The sequence below is a fragment of the Perissodus microlepis genome, chromosome 12 (assembly GCF_051167445.1).
Source record: "Perissodus microlepis isolate ML-2025 ecotype Zambia chromosome 12, ASM5116744v1, whole genome shotgun sequence".
Taxonomy (NCBI): domain Eukaryota; kingdom Metazoa; phylum Chordata; class Actinopteri; order Cichliformes; family Cichlidae; genus Perissodus; species Perissodus microlepis.
The window spans coordinates 6,433,192-6,461,011 of record NC_140472.1 but is presented as its reverse complement, the minus strand read 5'-3'; the positions used below and the strand labels follow the sequence as shown (position 1 = coordinate 6,461,011).

The 27,820-nt window shown below is 40.9% G+C and overlaps 1 protein-coding gene and 1 pseudogene across 2 annotated transcripts in view; one reads left to right on the top strand and one right to left on the bottom strand.

Annotated features, from left to right (window-relative positions):
- Positions 1 to 27,607, top strand: part of tacr1a (tachykinin receptor 1a) — a 61,046-nt gene extending 33,439 nt beyond the window's left edge. Inside the window, exons 3-5 of the mRNA XM_084945495.1 lie at positions 13,317 to 13,467; positions 16,238 to 16,434; positions 18,911 to 27,607. Coding sequence (XP_084801621.1) covers positions 13,317 to 13,467; positions 16,238 to 16,434; positions 18,911 to 19,256 — 694 coding nt within the window. The 3' untranslated portion in view covers positions 19,257 to 27,607. The remainder of the gene's footprint in view (positions 1 to 13,316; positions 13,468 to 16,237; positions 16,435 to 18,910) is intronic.
- On the bottom strand, positions 397 to 9,668 carry LOC146375717 (uncharacterized; annotated as a pseudogene). The gene is made up of 2 exons (XR_014801787.1): positions 7,421 to 9,668; positions 397 to 4,808 (listed from the first exon to the last, which is right to left on the bottom strand). The product of XR_014801787.1 is annotated as an uncharacterized LOC146375717 (transcript).
- Positions 27,608 to 27,820: the final 213 nt, after the last annotated feature.

Here is a 27,820-nt window from a genome sequence, read left to right as displayed (position 1 = left end):
TTTGCACTCTCTGGTCGACTGACTCAGTGAATCAAATGACTCAAAAAACCCGATTCACTTTGGTGAGTGACTCATTAAAACTCGATTCAGTAAAAAGAATCAAATTTACCATCACTAGTTTTGGGTATCTAAATTATGTCTCTGTGGACTCTCATTTATTAAATGGTAAAAAAAAAAAGGCCTGTATTTGTATAGCGCTTTACTTAGTCTCTATGGACCCCAAAGCGCTTTACACTACATTCAGTCATTCACCCATTCACACACACATTCACACACTGGTGATGGCAAGCTACACTGTAGCCGCAGCTGCCCTGGAGCGCACTGACAGAGGCGAGGCTGCCGGACACTGCCGCCACCGGGCCCTCTGACCACCACATTTGACATTAACATTAGTGGATTGCTTGAGTCATTTTATTTCATTGAGTGATTTCATTACATTTCATTACACTGGTTATTTACACAATGTAGAGCCAAAATGTAAGCATAGGAAGCTTTTTTTCTGTGAAGCTGGATGTAGTAATATATTTAAAGCCATTTCAAGTATGCTAATCTGAAGCATAAGTGAGTGATTCAGTCAGATCCTTGCTTGCTTTACATGTCTGCATCATAATTCATTGTCTAGAGAGAGGAGACCGTATGAAGGACCGCTTCAGAATGAGTGCATATGCCATATGCATCTGGTGCCATTTTTGGCAATGATGTAAAGTCTCTGAAGGCTCTTTGAATAAAAAAGCACCACATGAAGATAGTTTTGAAACACAATGGGAGGCCATTTACGTCTGTGAGTCAGAAAGCTCACCTTGACATCTTTACCCAGGGTGACACTGACAAGTCTTACTGATGTGAATGCTTATGACATTATAGCTAAAGAGAGGCTGTAAATTTTAATATGTGAATTTTAATTTAATTTTGCCTTGTTCAAACAGATATGTAAAGATAGTTACCTTATGATTTAGAAATGATTATTACCTTTAACATGCATTTTCATTCAGGGATTTAGCAAGTTATTATGCTCAAAAAATCGAGAACTGACGCCAGACATAACAAGCAGAGGAAATATTTCATGTGTTTACGTCTATATTCACCAAAATATAATGGTATCTTGCACTATAAAGTACCTTGAGGCAACTGTTGCTGTGATTTGGCGCCATATACAGGGTGGGCCATTTATATGGATACACCCTAATAAAATGGGAATGGTTGGTGATATTAGCCCCCTCACATTAGTATATGTGAGGGGGCAAACTCCTCAAGATGGGTGGTGACCATGGTGGCCATTTAGAAGTCGGCCATCTTGGATACAACTTTTGTTTTTTCAATAGGAAGAGGGTCATGTGACACATCAAACTTATTGGTACTGTCACAAGAAAAACAATTTTCCCGACCCCGATCCATGGGAACAATCCTTGTAAGAACTTGGCTCCGGGTCCCCAGATTCGAAACTACCAGGGGACCTCACTCAAATCCGTGAGCCCTGTGCTTGCACTCTGGACATCTCTCTTTGTCTTTGATGCTGGATGGTGTTCAATTCTCTCCATGAAGAAAACATGATCAGACAATTTCACGAGTGCACGTAGACCACCCCACTTTGCTGGTAAAGATGGATATGCTTTATGTCCATAAAAGAAATACCAGTCTGCTAACACCCTCGTACCTCTAGGTGTTGGTGCGATCGTTGAGCATTTGGTCACATTCTGTCTTCCCTCAGTATGTGTCATTTGGTACGAGGAGTCAAATGCACAGTCTGCTGCTCGCTGAATTTCATCACTGGCACACCTGACATTCATCAGACACGTCAGGCACTTAATTCTGTTCAAACGAGGGCAAAAAGAATAAGTGACGTTGCATAAATGCCTTGGCAAATCCCCAACCTGGACTGACCCATTGCCCTTGATACACATGGGTAACTGGCCTGCTTCCAGTTTGTTTAGCAGTATAATGTCCAGCAGCGGGTCAGATACTTGGGGCCAGGCTAGCAGGTCTGTCGTACCAGAGCAATTCACCTTCCCAGCTACTGGCAAATCAACTTTTCCATTCAGGTTCAGGGGAGTTGAAAAGTTGGCAGTGTTCCAAGCATGTCTTACTACTGGGTGTGTTGCTAAGGCAAGCAAACAAACTGTCTCGCTCTCTGTGATGCTATATGGCCACAGCCCAGAATGTGTAGACAGTGGCATCACAAGCATAACAATTGGTCTTGTTGTTTATGTGAGCAGTTGTGTTCATAAACTGCCACCAGTAGTTGGTTGAAAACCCATGTGGGTACTGGGTGTGATTTGCTCTGTCCCAGTGCGCTCCTGTTAATCCACTCAGGGTCAACAGGCTCAAGAAGGTGCACAGCACATTCCTTAGCCATTCTAAATTGGGTTCTGGATCCGTTGGTTTCTTCACCAGGATTGAGACGAGAGGTCCTAGAGATATTCTCCCCCCTTTGTACCCTGGACTTTTCACCATTACCCAGAGTCGGCCAGGAAGTGTGTTACCTTCTTGCAGTGCGCTTGATGTATCCAAGTGTTTCTCTCAGCAATCTTCACTGCTGTGGGCGTCGTCAGCAGCACCTGATAGGGACCTTCCCACCGTGGACTGGATCAACACTTCCTCTCCATGGCCTTTATCAGCATCCAATCTCCAGACTTCAGACTCTGTTCCTGTGGAGAAACAGAATCATCTGGCAGATCATTTGTTCTCATGACTTCTTCACTTTTTAACATTTTAAGCATCCAATCTGCTAATGTGTTCTCTCTTCTGCTTTTCTATCATCACTACTGAAAACTGGAACCCTAAATAGTCTACCATATATAATCTCAAAGAGTGTCAGACCGTTCTCTGTTGGAGTAATCCTCATGTACATCTTAACTAATTCTATACAGTCTAACCATGTCCTGCCTGTCTCTTCCATTGTTTCCCTAAGTCTTAGCTTTACTATCCCATTAGTTCTCTCTACCAACCCTGCACTTTGTGGGTGATATGAACAATGATGTTTTAGATGCTGTGCCATTAACCCAATCACTTCATTTACAAAGTGTGGGCCATTATCACTATAAATAGTCTCTGGAATCCTGTGTCCTGGGACGATATTTGTACATATTGCTTTGGCAACCGAAATGGCATCTGCTTCCCTAGTTGGGACGATTTCTACCCACTTTGAAAAAGGGCACACTATCACTAGACAGTACTTATAGTTATTACAGTTGGACAGCTCTATAAAGTCCATGTGAATAACTTGAAATGGGTGACTGGGTCTGGGGAATTTCCCTCTCTTAGGTCTCAAATTACCCTGAGAATTGTGCTTGCAACATATCATACATGTCCTGCAATTTTTTTTAAAGCATTAAATCCTAGAATATGAAAATGTTGCTCTACTTCTGCCATCATCCCTCCTGTTGAGACATGGCACGGCCCATGGCTCAAAATAGAAGCAGTCTTATATAAATTCTTAGGCAGTATTGGTTTATCACACAGATAATAAACATCATCCTGCAAGCTTGCACCTTTCGTGAACCACAACTGTTCTCCTGCCGTATGTAAGTGGGCCTGCATGTCTGCCAATGCATCTTGTATAATAGGCAATGTCTGCTGGTGTTGCACTGCAAAAATGTGAACACCATGTGCTCCTAAAACTGTCTCTTTTGCAATCTTATCTGCAAAAGCATTCCCTAATGCAACTGGATCTTTCCCTCATGTGTGTGCTGCACAATTACAAATGGCAATTCTACTGGGCAACATTATTGCTTCCAGCAGATTTTGCAAGAATTTGGCATGTTCTAGGCTGTCATACCTTGTCTTGCCCACTGCGCTGCAAAGAAATGTAATGTAGCAAATCTATCAGTATATATTGTCACAATTTGTCTCTCTGCAGCTTTACACGCTTCTGTAAAAATTACTATTTCTGCTGCTTGAGCAGATATGAAACATGCTAATTGTCCTGCACAGATAACTTTCTCACTATCTACTACAGTAAAACCTATTTTAGCCTGTCCCTCTGCTGTTGTAAAGCTCAAACCATCAACAAACCAAACCTTTCCCTCAACGAGTGGCACATCTATTAAGTCATTTCTTGGCTTACACTCCGTCTCCACGTGCTCTCTACACTCATGAGAAGTGCCCTCTTCCTTCGTTGGCAAAAGGGTTGACGGAGTCAGAATTGTGCACCGCGTTATTGTTATGTGCGGTTGTAAGAGTAGCAGTGACATTAAAGACAAGTGTCTTGCAGCTGACAGAAATTTAATTTTAGTCTGCAGTAGTAGACATCTACCTCATGTGGAACTAACAGTGTCAAAAGGGTAAAATAAAACTATTTTCCGGAACATTGTACAGCTTGAGCTGCTGCACATACTGATCTCACACACGGAGGTAAAGCACAAGCAACTAGAGCTAATCTTTTAGGATAGTAAGTTACTGGCTTCATTTTTGGGAAAAGTGCTGTTAGTTATTTCACAGTCACCTGGCATTTGTGCTGTTCACAGAACCACAAGTCCATCGCTGGACCTCCTCTGCGCTGTCACTTTTGGAGCTTGGCACACTCCCTTCATCCCTCAGTTTCTCATGTTCCAACACCGTGGACGATTTAAGGCAGAGCGCGTCGTACACCTTAGTTGTCTTCCTCAACGTCAACATCGAATCTCTTTCATTTTATTTAAAATTTTGCTGTGCGAAGTCTCCTCGTGACGATCTCCTGGAAGCCCAGTAGCACAGCTCTCTGTGGGATGTCTGCTGTGCTGAAGATGATCTCGGATCCTCCTGAAGCCCCTCTCCTGGCCTCAGCTTCCATCTTGTCGACACTCTTCCTTACTCGCTTCTTCTCATAGTACCTGCAAATTAAAAATTGACACTCCTCTTGTGCCACACGGCTCTCGCCATGTGTAAACTCCCACACAATGAGACATGCACAAGAATGTTGCACATTCTCCCTAAAACAATCTACAGGGTTTCCCACTTGGAGCAGCTTCACTCCAAACCTGTAACCCTGTGTCAAAACATTAGTCAGTGGTTAAATGTTAAACTTATTTAACTCCCAGCTCCACCTGGAGCCTGTATCCTAGAAGACAAAGTCTTTCAGTTAAAACAAACTTCACATTTGCAACCAACTATAGCTCATAAGTGTAATAAAGTATTCAGCATCACAGAGACAAGTATCATTACAGGTTTATTCTAAACTCATTAAACCCCTACTTTTTCCATAATTTACTCCAAATCATTGAACATCTCAACGTCATTCCACATTGTAATCAGTGACTTTCCTTAAATTTTTTCACTCACCATGAGTTCAATAGTGGTCAGATAATGAGCCCCATGTAACTATTCTGTAACCACTGCACATCTGTTCAATTATCACTTGTCTGTCTGTGCTGAATCCTTTACAAGCGCTCTTAAAGGAAAAACAAACATTAGAACAACAAAAACAAACAACATTATCCTGGTGGTCAGGCGTAGGCCATCCAGATTCCAGAGGTACTGTAAAAGGTCATAAAGTTAACACTCTGCTGTAAAAAGAAGTAACACTGGTTTTAAACACAGTATGTGTCACACTGTATTCACTTCTCCCCCTCCCCTTCTCACATTTTCTCCAACATTTTCTCAACAACACAGTGTAATTTCATCACCAACAAATAGCCTGTAACCACAGTTTTCTTCACACAAAAACTCAGTAATCCTGTAGTAGAAAAACATTAAGTTGTGTGTCCTGCTGTAAATCACATGATCAAATCACACGATTAACCCTCGACTGAATTTCCCGGAGGAACCTACCCGAGGGATTAATAAAGTTTCATCTAATCTAATCAAATCTAATCTAATCTCTACTGTAGAAAAGAAATGTAAATGTTAGCGCTACGCAGGTGTATACACTCTTTCTCACAGTGGTCTCTGTGAGCAACACAGGGTGGTGAATAACACCCTTGGTAAATTCAAAAACCCAGAAAAATTACAACTAAAAAGGTTAAATTTGCAGAGTTCACATAGTCATGTGACCCAACTTTCCTCCTGTGGTCTCCTCCTGCTCCTGCAACAAGAGACACACACAGAGATACATCCACACCTTTGTCACATCAGCGTGGGGGTTAAGTTCACATAGTGGTTGTCAGCTTTTGTCAGCTTTTATCAGTCAGTCAGTTCCCCATCTTTTTTATTTTCACTCATCATTAATTCATTTATTCTTTCTTTGCTGATAGCGGAATCTATCGTCGCATTTCGTTTCCACCTTCAGCAAAACGACAACATTTCGAAAAGAAAAAAATTTAGGCTGGATTTCCTCGTTGAATCCTTATAGAAAAAGGGACTCACTTCCTAATTGTCCCAAATAAGTAGCTTTCTCCTGAGCCCATTTTAATTTTGGAGAAATTCACTTTGCAACCGTTCGCAACAACATGTTGTAGTTCTTCCTATTCAACGTTCAGATCTGCTTAGATGACAGAGAAATTAAACAAAACTTTCAGTGCACTATGAAAGTAACAAAATAAAAAGAATAAAAGAAAGGAAAGAAAAGACAGGAAAAGAAAGGAAAGGCCTTGTTAAATCATGACACGTGTTCTTCATCTCGGGAGGGGGGGAATCATACCAATCCTAATTGGCAGGCTCAACTTTGCAACAAAACACAAATCATCAACCAGTTTAATCTCAAACATTCATCCAATCAGCCACACACAACATATAGCATAACCCTGTTGTCTCATCACATAATAAGTTTCTTCTCATGTAACCAAATGTGTGCCATGTTAAAACTTCTTCACACACCAGAAACTCAACAATCAGCTCACTCAGCTCACTCATTCAAGACCCCTCATCAGCATTCTGTTTTCTCACTATGTGATGCAAACATCTGTGCTCCTATAATATTCAGTCCACTAGTCTATGTATCGTTTTCATCTTACTAGTGACTTGGACAAGATGACAAACAGAATCTCATGCTTAAGATGCTGTCTGGTCTTCATGAGTTTCATTGTATATATATATATGCATGTAGCGTTAGTATGGTTAATGCATTTTCTGTATGTGTCTGTTTTATGTACCTCTCTCATCACGTTTTCATTATTCTCATCACTGCTTAAACAACACACATCTCTCTCTCTCTTTTTTTTTTAACTCTCCTTCCTTAAAAACAGAAAGTAACATTTCAGTTGTTTCAGGCTGAGAAACACCAAACACTCTTCATGTTATCATTCATATTTCATCAACACAACTATTTTATTTCTTTTGTCCACTGGGCAGGTGACCTGCAGAATCATGTCTGCCCCAGCTGGATACCGCTTCACTCACATACTTTCACAACTCTCTGTAACTCACACACACCAGGACGTCAGACACAATCACCTGCTTTTAACCAAAACAAAAACATGATGCTGATGTTACAAAAGTCTCACACACATGAATCAGGATGCAGAAAAGCTGTTGCCCATATGAGGTGCGAGGAAGAAACTGAACTCACGGATAGCTGCATGCTCGAGATATCATAGCTTTGTTTCCCTCCCCTCTGATACGTTCAACCAGCTCCTGCTCTGAAAATGTGTAGCTTGCTCATCAGCTTAAAAGCGACTGCATACAAAACAACAATCAAACTCACTCACGCAGACCACGTCTGGCCCACACACGCACACAAAATACGCCTACCGCTTGCGTCTACACGCACAGCTTGCGCACTCTGTTGAAAGCTCTCAAACGCCCCATATGACGGAGAATTCAACCATCAGACACTCTCCTAACGCCCCAAATGGCGGAGATTCCGAACTCTCCTCACGGCGGAGTCACCAAACCTAGGTTGTCTCTACGCCCCAAACGGCGGAGAGGCCTGCGTCTCTCTCACGCGGCTAGCGCACTCCCGTACCTGCGTTCAACGCACAGCACGTAGCCGCTCTCTAAGGCCTTCTGTACTCACTGTTCGTGTTGTTTTTGTTCACGGGAAAGTCTCTGGATCCCCTTAATCGCCATCAAACCCGAGGGGAGTTCAGACGCAAACTCTCCGGCCGGGTGATAAAGTTAAGCACCAGGTCTTTCATCAGGTGTCCAAGACGCTGGCTGCTAGCAGACTGCGGCAGCGTCATCTCCTTCTCCTTGGTGGATGCGATGTGTTGGTATCCGGCTCGGAAGGACCAAATAAATGCTGGGTCTGTGTTTCCACATGCCCCGCTAGTTTAGAGACTTATTCCTCATGAAGAACACAAGACATAACAGAACATCTTCAACCGGTCTTTAACTCACTAACGAGGGAAGCCTTGGTCAGAACCAGGCGGTGGAGCATAATGCTCATCACCTGTCTCTAGCCCAAATCCTTCACATGGGATGTGCTTGTAATAAAACACTACAGCCTCCCCCCAGAACCTCGAGAGGCTGGGGAGGGGGACAAAGGAATGCCAGAGTTTGAAACAATGTAGAGGTGGTAAGCATAAAAATGACAACATTTAACAATTCACTTTAACAGCAGCTGTGTACCAGTTTCATGATAAATTTAAGAACATTTAAGGAAAGACAGGTGGTGCATGAAGGCAGGATTTCATTAAAAGATATATTTGTAACATCAACTCCTGACTCTTGCAAACCAAAGGAGGTAACTTAAGCTGTGAAACAGGACCTATTATGCATTATCTTGTTTCCTGTTAAATGTATGTATAAACTGGGAGAAACAAGTTGTTTCAGCTGCTGTTGCCTTCTTATCTGGCCATTCGTCTCCAGGCTCTAACACCAACGAGGCATTTTCACCCAGAGAGCTATTTCCTCTTTTTCAGACTAGTCTCTGTAAACTTTGGGATGATTTTGTGGAAAAGTCACAGTAGGTCAGCAGTTTCTGAAATATTCAGACCAGCTCGTCAGGCACCAACAACCATGCAGAGTCTAGAGTTATTTAAATCCCCTTTCTTCCCCAATCTGATGCTCAGTTTGAACTTCAGCAGGTTGTCTTGACAGTTATAGCCATTACTTTGGCTGATGAGATTTTTATGTGATTAATTAAGTAGATGTACCTAACGAAGTGGGCGATTGCATCTCTATGTCTGTACTCCTCAATCTCTGGTCCTCTACTAGAGACCTGGGAGTTTGAGGCTACTGAGCAGCATCTTAGGTGTTCCTTGAGCTGCACTCTTATGGACAGAGGCCTCTGATATTGTTGTTTGGACTTTGTCTTCCACATCTGCTCCAGTTGCTCCTTCAAGTGATTTTATGGATGTCCAAGCCCGGCTTTATACTCAATGGGGACTTAAATCCCACAAACAAATGACCAATTCCCTATTATCCTATATTCTCTTAAACACACATTGTTTCTTTTTCTCTTTTACCATGAAATACCATATTACCTTTAACTCAGTACTGTCATTCTCAAAGTTTCATTATCCTTACTTCAAAGCTTTACTTTATTCTCAAGAATTCAGTTTTACCACTACTGAGCCAATTTAATAGTTAATATCGTCAACTCAGCGAACAGATAATTTAGAATTCATCCAATCTGCACAAATTTGCTTTTTGAACAGGCTTGTGCCTACCTTTAAATCTTTTTAGACCGGTCTTCTGTTCGCCTCATTTCAGATCCAACCTTCGGCCACATATGTTCTCTCTGTTGCAGCGGAAACACCAAATATTAAACCCGATTATTTGATCCCCATGATAGAACAGAGAAAACCCGACTCAGGAGTGGTCAAAACATTTATAATTCTTTATTCAATCATCTTCCGGAAGAGAGAGCCCTGCACAGCCCAAAGTCAGTTGCAGAATCTCTAACATTAGAAGCTAAAAATGTGTCTCATATAGGTGTTATTTTGGTCCTTCACACATCACACATCGTTTCGATAAAAACAAGTCCTTGTATGTACTAGTTCCGCTTTTCTGTCTGGTTTCATGTATTCTATTAATATACCTCTGCAGCTCTACCCTAGACTTCCTGTTTTTCAGTCTGGCTAAGCACTTGGTTTATGAGTCAAAAGTGGCCTTGCTTTACAAACCTTCATTATTAAAGTACATAAAACAACAATCATATATTAATTACATGACACTCCCTAGTACTGCTATATTTTCTCATGTTCCTTCTTCCTAATGTCACTGTGCTGGGATTGCCACATCTATCACAACTGCAGTCTTCTGCTCCTTCTCAGTACTCTCCTCCTGAGTTCCTGATGAGTGTTTTGGGGTGGCTGTGGCTCAGGAGGTAGAGCAGGTCACTTTTTTGGTTATTTGTGTTTTCCCTATAGGACCACTTACAGTATTATTAGTCATCTAGAAATGTACTGAATAATATTGTTTACGTTGACACTCTGTGTGTGTGTGTGTGTGTGTGTGTGTGTGTGTGTGTGTGTGTGTGTGTGTTGGAAAGGTCCTTTGAGGTTCCTCTGCCCAGAGACTGTCCCTCTGTGGATGCTGGAGTCAGGGTGTCACGGTTTGGCAGGGCAAACCGTGGGGAAGTAGGGAAGGGAGGACCCAGTCGCGGTACTCCGTGTCTAAGCAGTGCGTTTATTTACATTGAATGAAACAATAACAGTAAATCCCCGTGCTCCCCCGTGCTCTCCGGTAGCTCCCGTGTCGTGTCTTCTCAAAAAGTCCGTGCTCCGTGTTCTCCAATCTCGTGTGTCCACACACACCCCGTGCCTGCTGCCCTCCTCCACGCTCCTCCTGAGGGTAAAATAACAGAGGCAGCCATCAAGACACTGTATTCCAGTAGGCATACACTCACAGACTTTAACTGAGCTAAGACTGACATGAAGTCTCACTCAATGATCCCGCGCCGGTGGGAGCTCCATCGGTCTCCTAAATAGCTCCCCCAATGAGCCTGATCAGCAGCAGGTGTGTGGGGCTTCAGGCGTGGCCAATCCTCTAGCAGGACCACGCCCATCAGGCCTGCAGGTTCTTGGCATCCACACACACATATATACGCACACATACCTACACACGCCTACACATACAATAAGTGGAACACCGGAACAGAAGCATAGACTTACAAATACATATCACAATAAGAAGTCCATAACTGCTCAGGGATCCTGGGTCGCTCAGACCCAGGATCCCTGACACAGGGGCTCTCAGATATATATAACACGATTTTCCACATTTTAAAGGACGTTAATGCATTGGTGCACAGATTAACATACCATAAAACACACAGTGCACAAAGTTTACAGTGAGCTAACATGATCAAGCACTGTGTCTGTGATCGATTTGCAAATCATTAGTCACTAAATGCTGAAGCTGTCATAACTAATTACTGCATTACTGCATTATTGGACAAAGAAGACTTCTAACTGTTACTCTCACATCTGAAATTTCATTATAAAGTATCAAAATATAAATTTCTAAATTCCTCCTGCAGATACACTGAGGATTATTTGATTCAGTCCTCCACTCACAGTTGTGTTTATTTTGTCGGTGCTCCAGGGTAATGGAACTGAAACATACTTAGAGACCTTTTATTAACTACAGCAGGAACTTCCACTCACCAGTGACCTGCCTATGAGCTCAGACCACTTATAAATAATTTATTTAGTTTTCTTGATTATTTTATGCTGCCATCAGTGTCTAGCTCTAAATAAGGCATTTCTTTAACACCTGTAAAAAATATGCAGCAAGAGAAGGCTGAACGTTAATAGGACTGAATAACATTTGAAATGCCTCATTGAGTGCAGTGGATATTCAGCAACTTAACATTTGCTCTGATACATCACATACACCAAACTTTTATCGAGACACTGTGGTGGGGTCTGCTATTTTCTATGTTGGAGTGGTGGAATGGCAGAGAGGGACAGGGGGAAACTCAACAAACTGGTCAGGAGGGCCAGCTCTGTCCTGGACTGTCCGCTGAAGTCCATCGAGCAGGTTGGGGAGGAGAGGATGTTGTCTAAGCTAACATCCATCATGGACAACACCTCCCACCCCCTGCATGAGACTGTACGAGCACTGAGCAGCTCGTTTAGCAGTAGACTTTTACACCCACAGTGTGGGAAGGAGCGCTACCGCAGGTGATTCTTACCAGCAGCTGTCAGACTCTATAATGCAGCTTAACATTCTTTTGGTCTTACTCACCAGCTTGTTTGTTTACTGTACATTTTATACATAGCTCTGTAGATTTTATACATAACCCTGTACATTTTATACATATCTCCATAAAATTTTTCAATTTTTCTATACATATTCTGTACATTGTTACCTGTATATACCTGTATGTACAAACTTTGGTTGCTTATGTTTATAGGACCACCTTCTGTGTCTTCCTTTTATATTTTATTTTCCCTTGCTGTAAGAGCTCTGTAACACCAAAATTTCTCATCCGTGGGATAATAAAGGTTTATTCTATTCTATTCTATTCTATTCTAACAGTCACTTTAGGGACAACTAAGCTGATGCTCTGCAACCAGATCACTCCGTGATGACAACAACAAAGGAAAATCACGGGACAGAGAAATGTTTCTGACACTCTTTTAGATTCAACAAACTCACCATGGCTCACACCAAGAAGGCTGTAAAACCCTCAGGGAAATTGTTTCTTTGGGGGGTTTTTCTTCCTATGAAATCTGTATTTGTGTGTGTGCAACTTTTTGTGCCTTTTTTTTTTTTTAAAGGGAAATTATTTTAATTCACCAATTCACCAGTATTATCAGTAGTAATGGGTTCACTTCAAGCCTCACTCTGGAACAATGCACAAATTGAGCACTACTTTGTCTGTTGATACAAATAAAGCTTTCGAGTCCATTCCAAGATCAGAGCTGCCAGCTTCAAACTCTTCAGGCAAGGACAGCACAAAGAATTGGTCTGAATAAGTACACCCAAAAGGTACACTTATGTGACTCTGCACCCGCATGCCAGAGTCTAGGACTAAGTCAGATTACAAAATCCAGTTCTTTCACTTTTAGATCCAACAGGTACCAGAGCACGTTAGTTATGCAGCATAAGATGAAGTTCTTGCTCCAAATCCTACTTCAAAGTGCAAGTTTCTGGAGTATTGACTACTGTTGACTCTATGTATTATTCTAGGGTCTAACCTACAATATAAAACGCCTTGACACGACTGTTGTTGTGTTTTGGCTCTGTATAAATAAAATTGAATTGAACTGAAATTGAATTGTTGACTGATTGATAAAACATATGAGTTCAGCATATGGTATCACATCTTGTGCCTTGTCTTGACTAATTTGTGCTGGAGTGGCTGGGAGTCAGTTAGGCCGGGTCATACTTCAATCCTGGCTGCTCTACAGTTTTTCCATTAGATTTACTTTGAATGCCTGAGTAGAAAAGAGCTAGTTCATTTACCATGCAATACATGCCAATGTGTCTGCTTTTAAAAATGCATTTACTTATTGACTTTATTTGAATAGATAAATATTTTTGTAATAATATAGAATATGTGTCTGTAGGTACTACGTGTGTGTGGTCATCCTCATATATTCATTTCCACTGCTGCTGATGGGTTGTGCTTACCTGGTGGTGGGACTGACACTCTGGGCCAGTGAGATCCCTGGGGACTCCTCTGACCGCTACAAGGAGCAGCTGACTGCCAAACGCAAGGTAACCTGCCTACTGGATTTCACCACTAATGTAATCAGAATATTTTTGTGCTCTGCAGCCCTGAGCAGGATGTGACTGATGTCTCCTCGTGTAATAAAAAAATCATCATAGCATCACACACCTGAATCTGAGTTCTCAGTCCTTTCTTCTATCTTAGACTGTTTTTTTTTTTCAGACCACTTTTTGCTATTTTAACCAACTGCAGTCTCTTAATCCACTCTTTTCACCATTAGCTCTTCTTCTTGCTCATTAGGTGTAGAAAACCACGACTCCTCCGCGGTAAATTCTTTTGTCACTTTGGTGAGCCACCGTCTTTAACAGCCACTATGAGATCACTTTCATTTCTCCAAAACCTGCTGAGCTAATTGCATTCTCAATAACTGCACCCTCAGGAGTTCTTTGTGGTCAGTGCCAACTTCTGCTAAAGTTTAGCATGCTAGCAGTGCATATGCTAGAGTTGGCATTTCCCTAAAGCACTTTTATTATTGGACTTATTCTACTTCTTACAATTAAAAATGAAAAAATATACATATTGAAAAGATTTTTCAAAATAGAGAGGAATTGATGTGTCAAATCTGTTTATTCTCTCTTAAATGTCAGTGAGCACTGTCTATTCTTGGCAGCGCTGACGGTGTCTCATGATCTATTATATTTTTATTTTGCCCCAGAAAGATTTCAAAGTAGCTCAGACTTTTCTGCACAAATAGATTTGTTGGCTCTGCTGGCCAATGTCTTGTTAAAATGACATTGGTGAATGCTGAGTTCTCAGTGGAAACAATCGATGCAGTGCAGCTTGTAATCTCATCATTAAGAGATAACAAATGAAGCCGGAAACTGACAATACCTGCTGTAACACTGTTGTGAGTGCTGGTTTTCTGAGACACGTTTTACTGGCTCACTCTCTTATTTGGGGAACTGCTCTTGCTAATCATGGGGAGCCTCAATGGGTGTGTCTGTGTGGATTTCCTCTGGGTGTTAGACAGCATATTGAGTTCATCTATGACTCTATAAACTCAAAATTCTCAAAAGTTACTACACTGTGTAAAATATCGATAAAATCAGAATGCGGCAATTTGCTAATCTCAAAAACTCAAATTTAATTCACACTAGAACATATAAAACGTATTAAATGTGCAAGCTTTCAATGTCATAGGGCAGGGGTCAGCAACCTTTAACACCCAAAGAGCCATTTGGACCCGGTTTCCACGCAAAAGAAAACACTGGGAGCCGCAAATACTTTTTGACATCTAAAATGAAGATAACACTGTATATATTGTTTTTTACCTTTATGCTTTGTGTGAACAACTAAGGTGTGTTGCTTATGAAATCCATGAAGTGCTATAGAGAAAATTACATTTTATTTATGTAATTAACACATTTTGAACTCTTAAAGAAATATAACAAAAGGAAAGACACCCAGCTGAACTAAAATGATCCATGTAGCAAACAAAAACTGTTGTGAGCCGCCACCCTGATATCGCCTTTGGGCGTTTGGAGGCTTGACCTGACTTTTAAAAAATAATTGGAAAAAAAGCCCTATGCTGCTGAAAAATGAAAAATAGATATTTGCAAAATTCTGCCTAAATATGTATTTTAATTGGTTAATGTGTGTGGCGGGGCGTGGTCTGCAGCACCGCTGCAGGGGAGGCGGACACGCCTGAGCGGCACCCGCAATCACGCCTCGCTGCCTTAACGTCTGTGCTGTCTATGCTGTTGTGTTGGTGTGTGTCGGGCTGTGAGCTGAAAAGCTACAGACGGCTGTATGCGTACAGCAACCGTGTGTGAAAAGTGGTCAATAAAGAGCTGCTGAAAAGCATGTTCATGGAAACATCGTCGGGTCTGCCGTGATATGTTTACAATGGGACTTCTGCTCCTGAACCTCTGCGCACAGCGTCTGCAAATCGGGGCTGTACGAAGTCACTTTCATCTTTACGCAGGTCTGTAAGCTGTCATCTGTGAGGCGTGAGCGGCGTTTGTTTTTAACATAGTTCACGGTGGAGAATAGCTGCTGACATAATGTGGATCCGAAGATCCATAATTGGCCTACCTGGGGTTGATAAGTCTCGATAAATGCACGGCGTTTCGGTGGGTAAACCGGCTTTCGTGAGTGTGACGCTTATTTTGAGCGATGAAAAAATAATAGAATATAATTTTATTTTTATATTTCAATATCACAATAATCTTCCAATTTAGAACTACAAGTTAAAAATGAACTAACATAAATAAAATACACTTCAGCTAAATACTTCTAATTTATTTTCCCAAACCACGCGGAGCCGCACTATAAGGACTAAAGAGCTGCATGTGGCTCTGGAGCCGCAGGTTGCCGACCCCTGTCACAGGGACTAATGTACCCTCATACCATCAGAAATATAGGCTTTTGAACAGAGACCACGTCAGATGGTTCCTCTCACAGGCATTTTTCCAAAAATGAATGTTGAATTTTGATTCTTCTGTCCACAGACAAATTTTCTGCTCTATCTTAAATGAGCTTTGGCCCAAAGAACATCTATCAATTGGGAGGTTAATGGAATGATCTCTGGCTCCTCCATTCCTTTGTGTCATTGAACCCCAAGTTACTCACGATGAATGTATCGTGAGTAACCTGGGGTTCCTTTTTTGCTGAAATCTTATTTTAATAATAATGACCTTAAGGCTCCTTAAGGATACCAGTTTGTAATTGGTCTGACATTAATCTTTGTCTGACTGAGAATCATGTTCACACTGGAGAAATCTACAAAACATAATTGCGTAATCATGTATTCAACAGGTGGTGAAGATGATGATTGTGGTGGTATGTACTTTTGCCATCTGCTGGCTGCCCTACCATGTCTACTTCCTGGTGCACCAGTTCTTCCCCGAAATGTTTGAGGAAACATACATCCAGCAGGTCTACCTCGCTATCATGTGGTTGGCCATGAGCTCTACCATGTACAACCCCATCATCTACTGCTGCTTAAATGACAGGTAGGTTAGTTAGCACCTCCAAACCATTATGCAACTACTTCACCCAGAGGCCATCTTATTAGTTCCACATATCAAATACTGAGGTTTAGAACTGTCTTTATTTTTCCTGTTGTAGGCTCAGCTGTGAGACATTCCTCAAAGATTCTGGTTAAGACTGACATGACAGCATCCATCTTTTGCTTCAAACTTGTGGACAGCAACCTCATAATGCAATTTTCTTATTCAAGTACATCAAAGAGTCATTGATTTGGATTGAGATGTGGCTGACAAGAGTAGCACACAGTGCGTTCTAAACAGCTTTTGTTTTTTCCATTAATGCCCCGTTAGTCTGCTCTGAGCCGTTATCTAGCTCAATTGAGATTGAAAACTTAGAATTTTAAGCATCACAGAAGGATCACAGCTCCAAGGGATGGAGTTAAAACTCCACATGCAACTTAACCAAAAAGTTTGAGAAAATAAGGGGGAAAAAAACAATAAGCCCCCCATGACAATGTAGGCTTTGGATTTTTGAAAAGCTCAGGCTACATTATTTTTATATCAAAATTACTTAGTATGGGCAATAAACCTCATCAAAAAACATCGCAAATTTTAAACACCAGACACTCCTTTATAATGGTACACACTTAAGCTAATGTGACTGTCAACAATTTTTAAGTTTATAGCAGTTTTTGCTGGTTAACACTGCCTGGTACTGTACTCCTGGCTTCTCTCTTGTTATTTTACTTACATTGACATGTTCGAAATAAGCTATCCTATCTTTTCTATCTATCTAAAATATTCGACTTTGTGAATGAATCATCATTCACAAAGACAATGGAAGATGCTTCTTTAATGAAGCATCTTCCATTGTCCTCCATTGCTGTAACCTGCTAATTGCCTTTGAGCTTTCAGAGAAATGCGATTTCACACTTGAGTATTTTACCTCCCAAGTCCCAAAAATGAAAATGTGTGGGGTGAGGGGAGGGTTATAGGTTTAGTCACTGGCGGTTTTTGTCTCCCTGAGCTCATATGCATAACCAATGTGAGTGTTTTTTCATCAGTCTCTTTCTTATCGCTCGCTCTCAGCGACAGACATGTTGCCTTTCCCTTCATTCTTCTCTCTCTGTCTGGGCTTCACATTTGGTTGTGTTTGTCTACTGAAGATGTTTCATGTCAGGCTTTTCTCATCTAAATCGCAAAATACTTCCATCGTGTCTTCTGTCAGTGTTTTGATTTATTTTTAGTCTTTTTTGTAACACCTGCAAATGTGTTAATGAACAGTAACATTTGGACGTTCACTGCGCATGTGTGTTAAACTGTTACAGTTTTACATCTGCTGTTAGCTTCATGCCCGAAGTGCCATTGACAGATGATCTTTTGATTGTACACACACATGATGTTCTAGTGTCTTTGGCATACAATTGCACCACAGATATAATGTTAATAACTCAGATTTACAGTTTCCTTTACATTTAAAATATCTAGAGCATATGTGTTTCACGGATGGATGTTATTGTTGTACTGTAGTTTACCAGTAAGAAGATGAGGAAAAAATGAACCAGCTGTGTCCTTTAAACCTGCATTAAATGACTTTTTGTTTACTTGGAGGCTGTGCAACAAGCTACACAAATTTAATTATAAAGTTGGAATGAGTAATGTGTCACCGTTCTGTTTACACAACCAGAATCCACAGAGAGCGTCAATAGCTTCTATTTAGAGCTGTTTCTCAGTCCATCTGACCAATTTAGGTCTAATGTTCACTCTCTAACCAACTCCTGTGTGGAAATATCTCTTTAGCTGCTAAATGCTCCACTGAGTTTTTACTGGGGCTTCACAGAGAGGTAACGTTGAATAGTTACAACACCAGTTTGACTCTGAGTGTCTCAGTTATAACACCACCCTGCTTACTGTGCTGCCACTGCCTGGCACTGTACTCCTGGCTTCATCCACACACAGAGATCAAACAAAACCAGGCCATTTGCAAACAGTTAGCTGAAGATGAAAAAACTCTGCAGAGCTAAACTGGTGATAGTTTTGTATGTTTGTCATCTTTTTTCTTAACTTTCCCAAGTTGTCACTCCTGGTCAGACATTAAAACAAAATAGCAAATTTCTCCCTTAAATTTAACAAGAAGAAATCAACTGCACGGTTGATTAATTCAGCGCTCTTACCTTTAAACCACCATAATCTCACAGTTCACATATAGTGGTTGATGCCAGATAATAGATTTCAGGGTTTTTATTTGTTATTTTTTTCACATTAACATATTTCAGATTATTAAACAAATTTTAATATTAGACAGAGATCACCAGAGTAAAGAATGCAGTTTTTAAATGATGATTTTATTTATGAGGGGATGATAGATGTCAATAAGGGAAAGGGGGCTATCCAGGTTTGAACCCAGGGTTCTCTTGGGGTGAAGCAACAGTGTAAACCTCTGAGTCACCGTGCAGCCAAATCACAGGAGAACAGATTTATTTGTGTATTTCCTCCACAGGTTTCGAGCTGGTTTTAAACAAGCATTCCGCTGCTGCCCCTGCGTCCCTCAAGGCTCCTATGAAGGCCTCGAACTCAAGTCCACCCGCTATCTTCAGACCCAGACAAGTGTTTACAAGGCCAGCAGGATGGAGACCACCGTGTCTACTATTCTACAGGTTGGGGACGATGTAGAGCAGCCCAAGGTGAAAGTTATAGGAGGCCCAGGGCCTGGCGGGGCTGTGGTTGAGGCCAGACCACACAGCTCCTCCCTGGACCTCACCTCAAATGGTTCATCATCTTGGAGTGTCTCCAAAACAGTATCAGAGATGTCGAGTTTCTACTCCAGTAGCAACCTGGAGGAATAGACTTCAAGTGCAGGCAGCATTTTGCTGGACAGCAGGAAAAGAATGTAAGTTGAGCGATCACGTTGATGCTTTTGCCTGCGTGTGTTTATGAAAAGTACAGCAGGAATATGTGAGTTTGTCTGCCGGTGAATGTGAGTTTTTAATGAACACATTTCCAGCATGTTTGCTGGAATGCCATGCTGGGAAATATTGTCCCTGGTCACAGAACTGTAGTTTCACTTAGTTATCCAATTCAGAGCTAATGGTCAGCTGGCATTCGTAGGATTTGCCAGGTGCCAGAATGGCTCGAGCTTCAACAACAAGAGCACATGTCATTTTCGAAAAGCTAAACTGAAGCTGACGCTAGCGCCTCCATTGTTCACAGCTTCTGCATGTCACCCCAGTCATCTCTGGTTCACACATGCTCGATCACGCAGGCTGCGTGACTTCTCACAGTCTATTTTAGAGTGAAGCTGTCACACGATGCCAATACACTGCTGTAAAAACGGCGGCTTCTCCTTTTAACAGAGGGGTTTTCTCCGAAGAGACAGCGCTTGGGTTTTGAAAAAAGTGAAGGCAACCTGTTTTACACAGGAGTTCTCTAACAGACACTGAAACACATGCAGGTGTGGGATTTTAGTTCAAAGGGTCTCCCACAAGGGGAGATAAAAACTGTAAACAACAAACGAAAATCTACTCTGAACTTGCCAGCTCTGTCTCACTGAGCAGGACTTCATGAGCAGTCCAACATGCAGAGCAAGCGCCTGTCTGATTGAAGAAGCGCTCAAAAGATCCTCTGTAGGTGTTGCTGAAAAGTTCTGGCAATCAGCATAAACACCAGCAGTGTAGGACTCCCCCGTCATCAGGCTACGCATTGACTTCAGCAGCTGGCAGCATCATTTCTGAAAAACAGAGGCGCTTCAGATGCTAAAGAGGCTGCTGTTTCAAGAGACATTTAGCTAAACCCCCCACATGCCCAATATGAACCCTTAAATGATGTGAGTGCACCATTAAATCTGTTCAACACAATCCGGAAAAGAAATGATCGAGTGTTCTGCAGAACCAGTACATTATTTTAGTCTGTTTAACATGCTCCTCCTCCATCAGATACATAATGATTCATTGGTGAACTGAAAGACAGGCACTGCTTTCAGAGTGTAAAACATTTTTTTTTTAACTTTTTTTTAGCTGGCACCTTAAAATCAGATTTATTGGGCTTTCAGTTCTGGACATTCCCTGGGGTAATCCAGCAAACCACTTTAGTTTCACTTTGTCTGTTATGGTCTTTTATTTTCTTGTATTTCTATGTTAGCTTTATCGTTTTCTCCCTACACTGTTTTGGGCTGAATCTGGTACATTATATGGGTAGGCTCCATTGTTAAGATGGGCGAAGTGAACTTTAACTTCCTTTGCATGAGGTGTCACTGGACAGTTGTTTCAAATACTGTTTAAGCTGTCAGTCCAAAATGTAATCCAGCTACAACAGGACACAAGTTAGTATCAGGTTTAAAGTTCTTTGCGGACTTTTTGTCCTTGGATGTGCAGCTTGTTACCTGTGGCTCTTTAATGTGCAGTGATGTGCCTTGCTGCTTTTCATAATGTCTGAAACAAAACAAAAACACACACACACTAAACAAAACCCAAAAAGACATAAAAACAAAATTTTCCTTTTCGATAAAGCCTATAGTTAGGGCTCGATCAGGTGCATTATGTGGGTTTTGCACATTCAATCACCTTCTCCACTCACTATGTGTTTATACACCTCTCTGCATTTAATTATTAGTTATTATTTATCTCTGGCTCTCTTTGTCGTGTCTTCCCCCCTGACCTCTAATAATCGCGACAGACGGCCACTCCTCCAGGAGACAGATTCTGCTAGAGGTTTCTTCCTGTTAAAAGGGAGTTTTTCCTTTTTCCTTCCAAATAATGGGAAGTTGTCAGGGTTTTCTTCATTTTTTATTTATTTATTTTTTGTATTATTGTAGGGTCATTACCTTATAATAAAAAGCGCCTTGAGGGAACTGTGTTGTGATGTGTCACTATATAAATAAAATTGAAATGAAAAGCCCACAGGGACAAACTGTCATTACCTCCTACAGCAGTAAACACTCAAATGTCTACATACAACTGCTGTAATAACAAATTGCAGTGAGGTGCAAACCTATGGTGACACTGTTCTCACAGTAGAAAAACTGTAAATACTTTTAACAACTGTAATGAAATTTTAAGATGTTTTCTTGCTGCTATATCTGTGAAAGAGTTCACACTGCAGGATATTTGTATACAGATATTCTGCAGTGTGCTTAACAGCTAAATTCACAACAATTTACATATTTGCTGGATGCAGAGCGAACACACAGCCTCAGATACGCACATCCACAGCACTGCAGAGCTATCGCTTATCAGACAAGAACACACAAAGCAAGAAAGACTGAATCCATTTGAAGTATTTCAGTGATTTTTTAAAAATCTGAAAGTAAGTAAACCGTTATTGGCATTTTTTTTTTTTACTTGCTTTGCACTGAGAATCAATTCACTGCTATCACATACTGAACACAGTATGCAGCAGCCCTTGGTTAAATATAGTTCCAAGATGGATATTGTTTTCAGTGTGTGCACACAACACGTGCACACATGACAAGAGAGTGATCACCTGCTGACACCCATCAATGATTTTCGTACAGACGCACATACCGCTCACATGCTCCCCCCTGATTGTTGGTCTATTCTCGGCACACAAGGCCTGTTGTTATAAATTCCAGTGTCAGCTGACATGAAAGTGAGAAGCAGTTGTGAAGCAACATTACTACTTTGGATTCAATAAATTCTATCGCTTTTTTCACTGCATTGTCTTGTTGACAGTGAACCATACAGCATTTAACATGGACACTGTGCATGAATAACAGAAGGTCACATTCAGTGCGGGGAGGGAAAATGAAAGGCAAATACCAGACGTGTCATCACCCGAGTTAACATTCCAGTGTTTCACCGTGGCAAAGCAGCTAGTAATAAACCCAACATAGCTAGACAGGCGCATCGGTTGAGTGATAAGACCATCAGAATAATAGCTTTGAGATTTCATATACACATACCAGACAGCCATGTTGAGTGACAGTCTAGTAAATCTACTCAAAAGAAAGAAAATTCAAAGAAGGATAACTTTCCATTAAATTATCGTGCTTGTCCAGCCACTGGTGAGGTACTCACATTCACACCTACACGCCATTTAGAATCACCAGTTACCCTAACAAGGATAAATTTAGACTGTGGTGGTGGTGATTGGGTTCAACACAGGTGCAGGATGTATTATTTTTATTTTATAATAATTTCCTAATTTCCTTCGGGATTAATAAAGTATTCTGATTCTAATTCTGATTCTGATAAAAGTACAATGGCAGGTGCTGTTGTACCATTCAAAGATGGTACAATAATACAACCGACCGCCAGGTATGACAGCAGATATGTAACCAAGCAACAGAAACCAAGTGTGACCATATTCTGCACTGAATAGGAAGGTTAGGACGGAAGAAACCCAGGCTGCGGCCGCTAGCACTGCTAAGGTTAGCCGAACTAATCTGAGCCTGTAAGTACATTTCAGTGACATTTGAAACACGATTTCACATTGTTCCTAAAATACACACAAAATAAATATAGCAACCTCCGACAGCCATCTGCTGCATCTAGTTGGGGGGGAGGAAAAGAAGACAGGACAAAAGAGAATTGGAAAGCTGTGTAAAATGTCAAATATATTCAATAGTTATTTTATAACTATTGAATATATTTTACTTGCCTTTATTGCCTGAAGATTTGTTTTGAATTTGATGACAGCAACATATATATTTTTTTAAATAAAGTTGGGATGATGGCAAGAAAAGGTTGAAAAGATAAGCAGTGTGAAAATCAGCTGGAGGAATATTTTGCAACTAATTAGGTTAATTGACAGCAAGTCAGTAACATGACTTCAGAGTTCCTCAGAAGTAAAGATGCACACAGGTTCACCAGTCTGCAAAACAACTGTGAAACAATTTCAGAATAATGTTTGTCAATGTAAAGCTGTGAAGACTTTGATTATCTCATCATCTACAGTACATAATATCATCAACAGAGTCTGAGAATCTGAAGAAATATCTGTGTGCAATGGTCAAGGCCAGAAATCAGCGTTATATGATCTCTGGGACTTTTCTCATGCAAAATAGAAGTCAAACGTGAACATGATCCCTGCTGTTCTCATAGACAGCAGTGTGTGTCATTTAAATTGCCAAGCATAAAACTTCAACATATTGAAATGTCTCACATGTAATTGGCTTTCCTTACATTATCAGATACTAGCAGCTGCAAAATAAATTCACCTTAAGAATTAAAGTGTTTCAAGTTTAAAGAATGATGTAGTCCAGCACAAGACATATATACATACAGTGTCTAGTGTGTATAGTATGTTAAAGAGTGCACTACAGCAGTGGTCCCCAACCCCAACTGTACCGGTCTGTGAGTCGTTTGGTACCGGGCTGTGAGAGTTGAGGCTCAGGTGTGAAATTTATGGTTTTCAGGGACTTTAGCGTTTTCCTGGATCTTTTCCCGTGTTGTAGTTGTGTGTCTTATTTGAAAGAAATATTTATGTGTTACCATAGTGACCAGAGAGCATTAAGGGGCAGAGAGGAGGATGTTGCTCTCAGTGTTGTTGGTGCATTTCAGGAGGACGCTGCTAATAAAGTTACACAATTACACAGTGAATTCACATTTATTCTTAAATGTGGTTGTATCTTTTTATTTTGTTGTATTTATCTGCGACACCTTGAAGGCCGGTCCGTGAAAATATTGTCAAACATTAAACCGGTCTGTGGTGCAAAAAAGGTTGGGGACCGCTGCACTACAGCACTGCTAACATGTAGGCAACATCTGATGACATGAGATTCACAGTGAACAGTGAAATCTTTATTCATTCAACTTCTGCACAGAGGTTCATAACGTCATATTTTCACACTCATCAGCACCAACATCTGAGGTGAACATGTGGAAAATGTAAAGCAAATTTTAAAAAAACTTGTGAAATAACCACAAATGCCACATGCTATCATAAAAGTTTAATGAAATATGTGTTTTAGTATTCTGGTAGCAGTGGTGTATTGTCAATCCAAAGAGCATAGTTACATTTCAGGAGCAGAACCTCAAACAGACTTAGCCAGGAGTGAATGAGAGCATGATGGCTGATGTTATTTGATGATAGTAACCTGATTACCTTATAAACACCTTGATGTGTGCTGCCCTGGTTGGATGATTTGGAGTGAGTGAAGTGAGCAGAAAATGTTCCTTAGCTAAAATACTGGAAGCAAATGAGCTCATTCAGTAAGTGATCAAGTCTGCAACTCAGATTCTTACTGTGTTTACAAATGAGGACCATCTCAAGGACATATTACCCATAACCAGCCTCTGCTGTGGGTTTTTTGTTCTGCAATGGGGATCATTCAGTGTTATGAGGAGGGTTTAGTTTATTAGATCCTGCTAAAACATATTTTTAAAGCCGTTAGAGTGGAATAGATACTCCATCAATATTAATATTGATATATTATTAATATTATTAATATCGTCTGTGAGCTGCGGGCAGTTCGTTTCAAGAGTGATTTGTGAGGCTATTTTGTTTTATCCGAAGAGGCAAAACAACACAGAGTAAAAGTCCCGAGCAGAGAATGTGTCCTTTATGTGTAACAGAAGTGTGCTTGTTTATTTATTCGTTTAATTTTCCTGCAACCGCCTTGTGAGCTTTTAATCTTTTGTCTCCCTTGCAAGGGGACCGAAACGTGAAGAGGTAATCTCCGCATGCTCCTGCTGAAATTAGATTTTCTAACAGAGACGGCCTTCTCCAGAGGAGTTTCAAAGTTAGATTCAGTTTATGTTGTGCTAGGCGTTTCAGGCTATAATTGCAAGATCCTCACGAGGACAGTGGTGCAAACATTTGGAAGGATTGTCTGAGGTCCATTTGATTTGGCTGTTTACTGAATTACTATCCAATATTTTTTTTCCCTTTTGTTTTTTAGTGCAGAGAACTGTCTTAGTTGTTGGCAGAGGATCCCATTCAGTTGTGCAAACTTGGTTTAATTAACGATGTAAAAATGAAAACTAAATTAAAATCCCAAGTAAGCCTTCCAAACACAATTATGGGGCAAATCACAGATCTAATAGGATGCAAGAAATCCATAGTATCCATTATAATGTGGCATTAGCTGTCTGAGCCAGAGAGGCATGCAGGAGTGAGCACTGGGAGGCTGCACTTCAAAACCCATCTTATCATCTCATCATCATCATCTTTTATTTATTTATATTTCATGTGACTGCGGTGCCCTAATCATAAGCACAGAGCCAGAAATAATCCACAGTGTGTCCTGAATGCAGAGTACGCTCCCTGATCCGCCTCTCACTTGGACAGGTCAAGTGGAGTGGGTGAACGAGAGGCCGGGGCTTTAATGAATGTGTAATCAACTTTGTTCAGCGAGCGCTCCTTAAACGAGCGCGCCGCAGTGTCTCTCTCAACACACACTCAGAGCTCTCACACGGCCATCGTTGATGAGAGCTGTAGCGATGGAGACAAAAAGATGCCTGCTTGTTGCTGAGGAGAGCCGCCTGGCAGGCTACACGGTAGGGTGAATGTCCTCATCAGCACCATCTCTTCCTGTGTTTCTAACCATCCCTCACTCTCCAATCATGCTAATTACAGCTACTATCTAAACACACACACAGACACACATACTTTACAATGCAAATGCTTGTGGGACTCCTCACTTAATGGGGGGAATAAAATAAAAAGAGTGACATGTGTGTATGCTCAAGTGTGTTTGCTCATGAAGGTGGGAGCAGATTGGTGTACTTATCGGTGATCAAAGTGGTTTTTGGGGGTTTACATACAAGAAGCCTTACATTTACATATATATATTAATCACAGTGCACTTCATTATGATGAATCTTATCTGTAAGAATGTTTGCACAACCAGGGGAAATTAGATCATAGTGGCAGGTGTGCCTGAATAAAAGAAGAAATCATCACATCTGGAAGTAAAACTTCAGTGACCGCCTCTGCAGTGTCAGTGTTGAGACGTTTATTGCTGCTTTGAATTTTAGAGTTTTTCTCATATTGTACAAATGACAACCTCTCCAGTGGTCTCTTTTGTGAATCTCCTTTTCAATGTGACACTTTGAGTACGAGCTGTAAAGAGAACTCACCTTGAACCATGGCATAGTGATATCTGTGTGTGTGTTGTGTTGTAAAGTCATTTAACGCACCACAAAATGTACAGCGGAGCATTACAGCCGCATATGTTGTTGAACTGTGTCTGTGGAGGAGATGTGACTCTGGGGAAAGATGTGCTCTGTGTGTTACAGAACCAGTGCCTGTTACAATATAAATGGTCACATATCTTTCCCGTGGTAAAAAAAAAAAAAGAGAAGCCAGGCTGTGTCTGAGAACTTATATCACCACTTTTGTGTAGCTACCACATTGGTGAAATTTTGTTGAAGCCTGCATGAGCCTTGTGCTGCTAAGTGTTCAGAGAGAGACAGACAACCACATCTACACCAAATTCAGAGCCTCATTTTAAAAGTTAAACTGTACATTGTTTTTTACCAGTTTTTCCAGCATTTATTTTTTCTGACAAACAAAAGAGTTTGCGGCTAGCCACGTGTCCCGTACAGCATGGCAAAGAAGGATTAACACATTGTTGATGATGGCCTTTTTCTGATGAGCTGACATGACGAAAAATATAGCACAGCATCATGCTTTAAACTCCTGACTCAGTTTTACTTTGAGGGCAATTACATTCACATCCAATCAACTGAGAACGTTTGGCTTTTAGCTATTTGAATCACCCTAACCCTAAAGGGTACAAAACTACAATGTCTACTGCTACCCAGGGTTTTTCTTTTAGTCTTCAAATTGCCTTAAAGCTGAAGGTCAGCGTTTTAGCATTAAATATAAAGCTAACTGCACAGTGTGTGTGGAAAAAATACCTGATTCGGTATTTTTGGTCATATGTGACTGAAAATTGCACTTTTAACTGAGACATGCATTTGAAAAGTACAGTAAGTAGTGATATAGCACTTTTCAGACACAGCCATGTATGACAGTCTGACTTTTACACTGTGTTGGTGTTTCCATGATGGTTTCGCTATTAAAAAAGACAGAAAACAAGTGTTTATCTTTTGTATGTGTTTTCAGTGCGAGTACTGATAAGGTGACTGTGTATCTGTTACTACCTAGTTTTAACTACCTTATGTTTGGTTACATTTAATGTGTAATGTGCAGTAGGTGTTTTAAATCTGTGCTTTTGCCTAAATTTTGGTGTAAATTTTGATGTAAAGGGATAATTAAAGAATAATTTACAAGTCATCGGGAATTTGTGCTCATTTCAAGCAGAACAATATGTGTGTGTGTGTGTGTGTGTCTTGACCTGCACTATGACAGCTTACAGATAAGACAGAGAGAGGAGGGCAAAGAAGAAGAATGAGAAGCAGCAGAAACAGCAGGCTCAGTGTGCTGTTGATGTCAGATAAAAACATGTCAGGTGCTGCACTGGACCTTTAGCAAGAGCACACTGCAG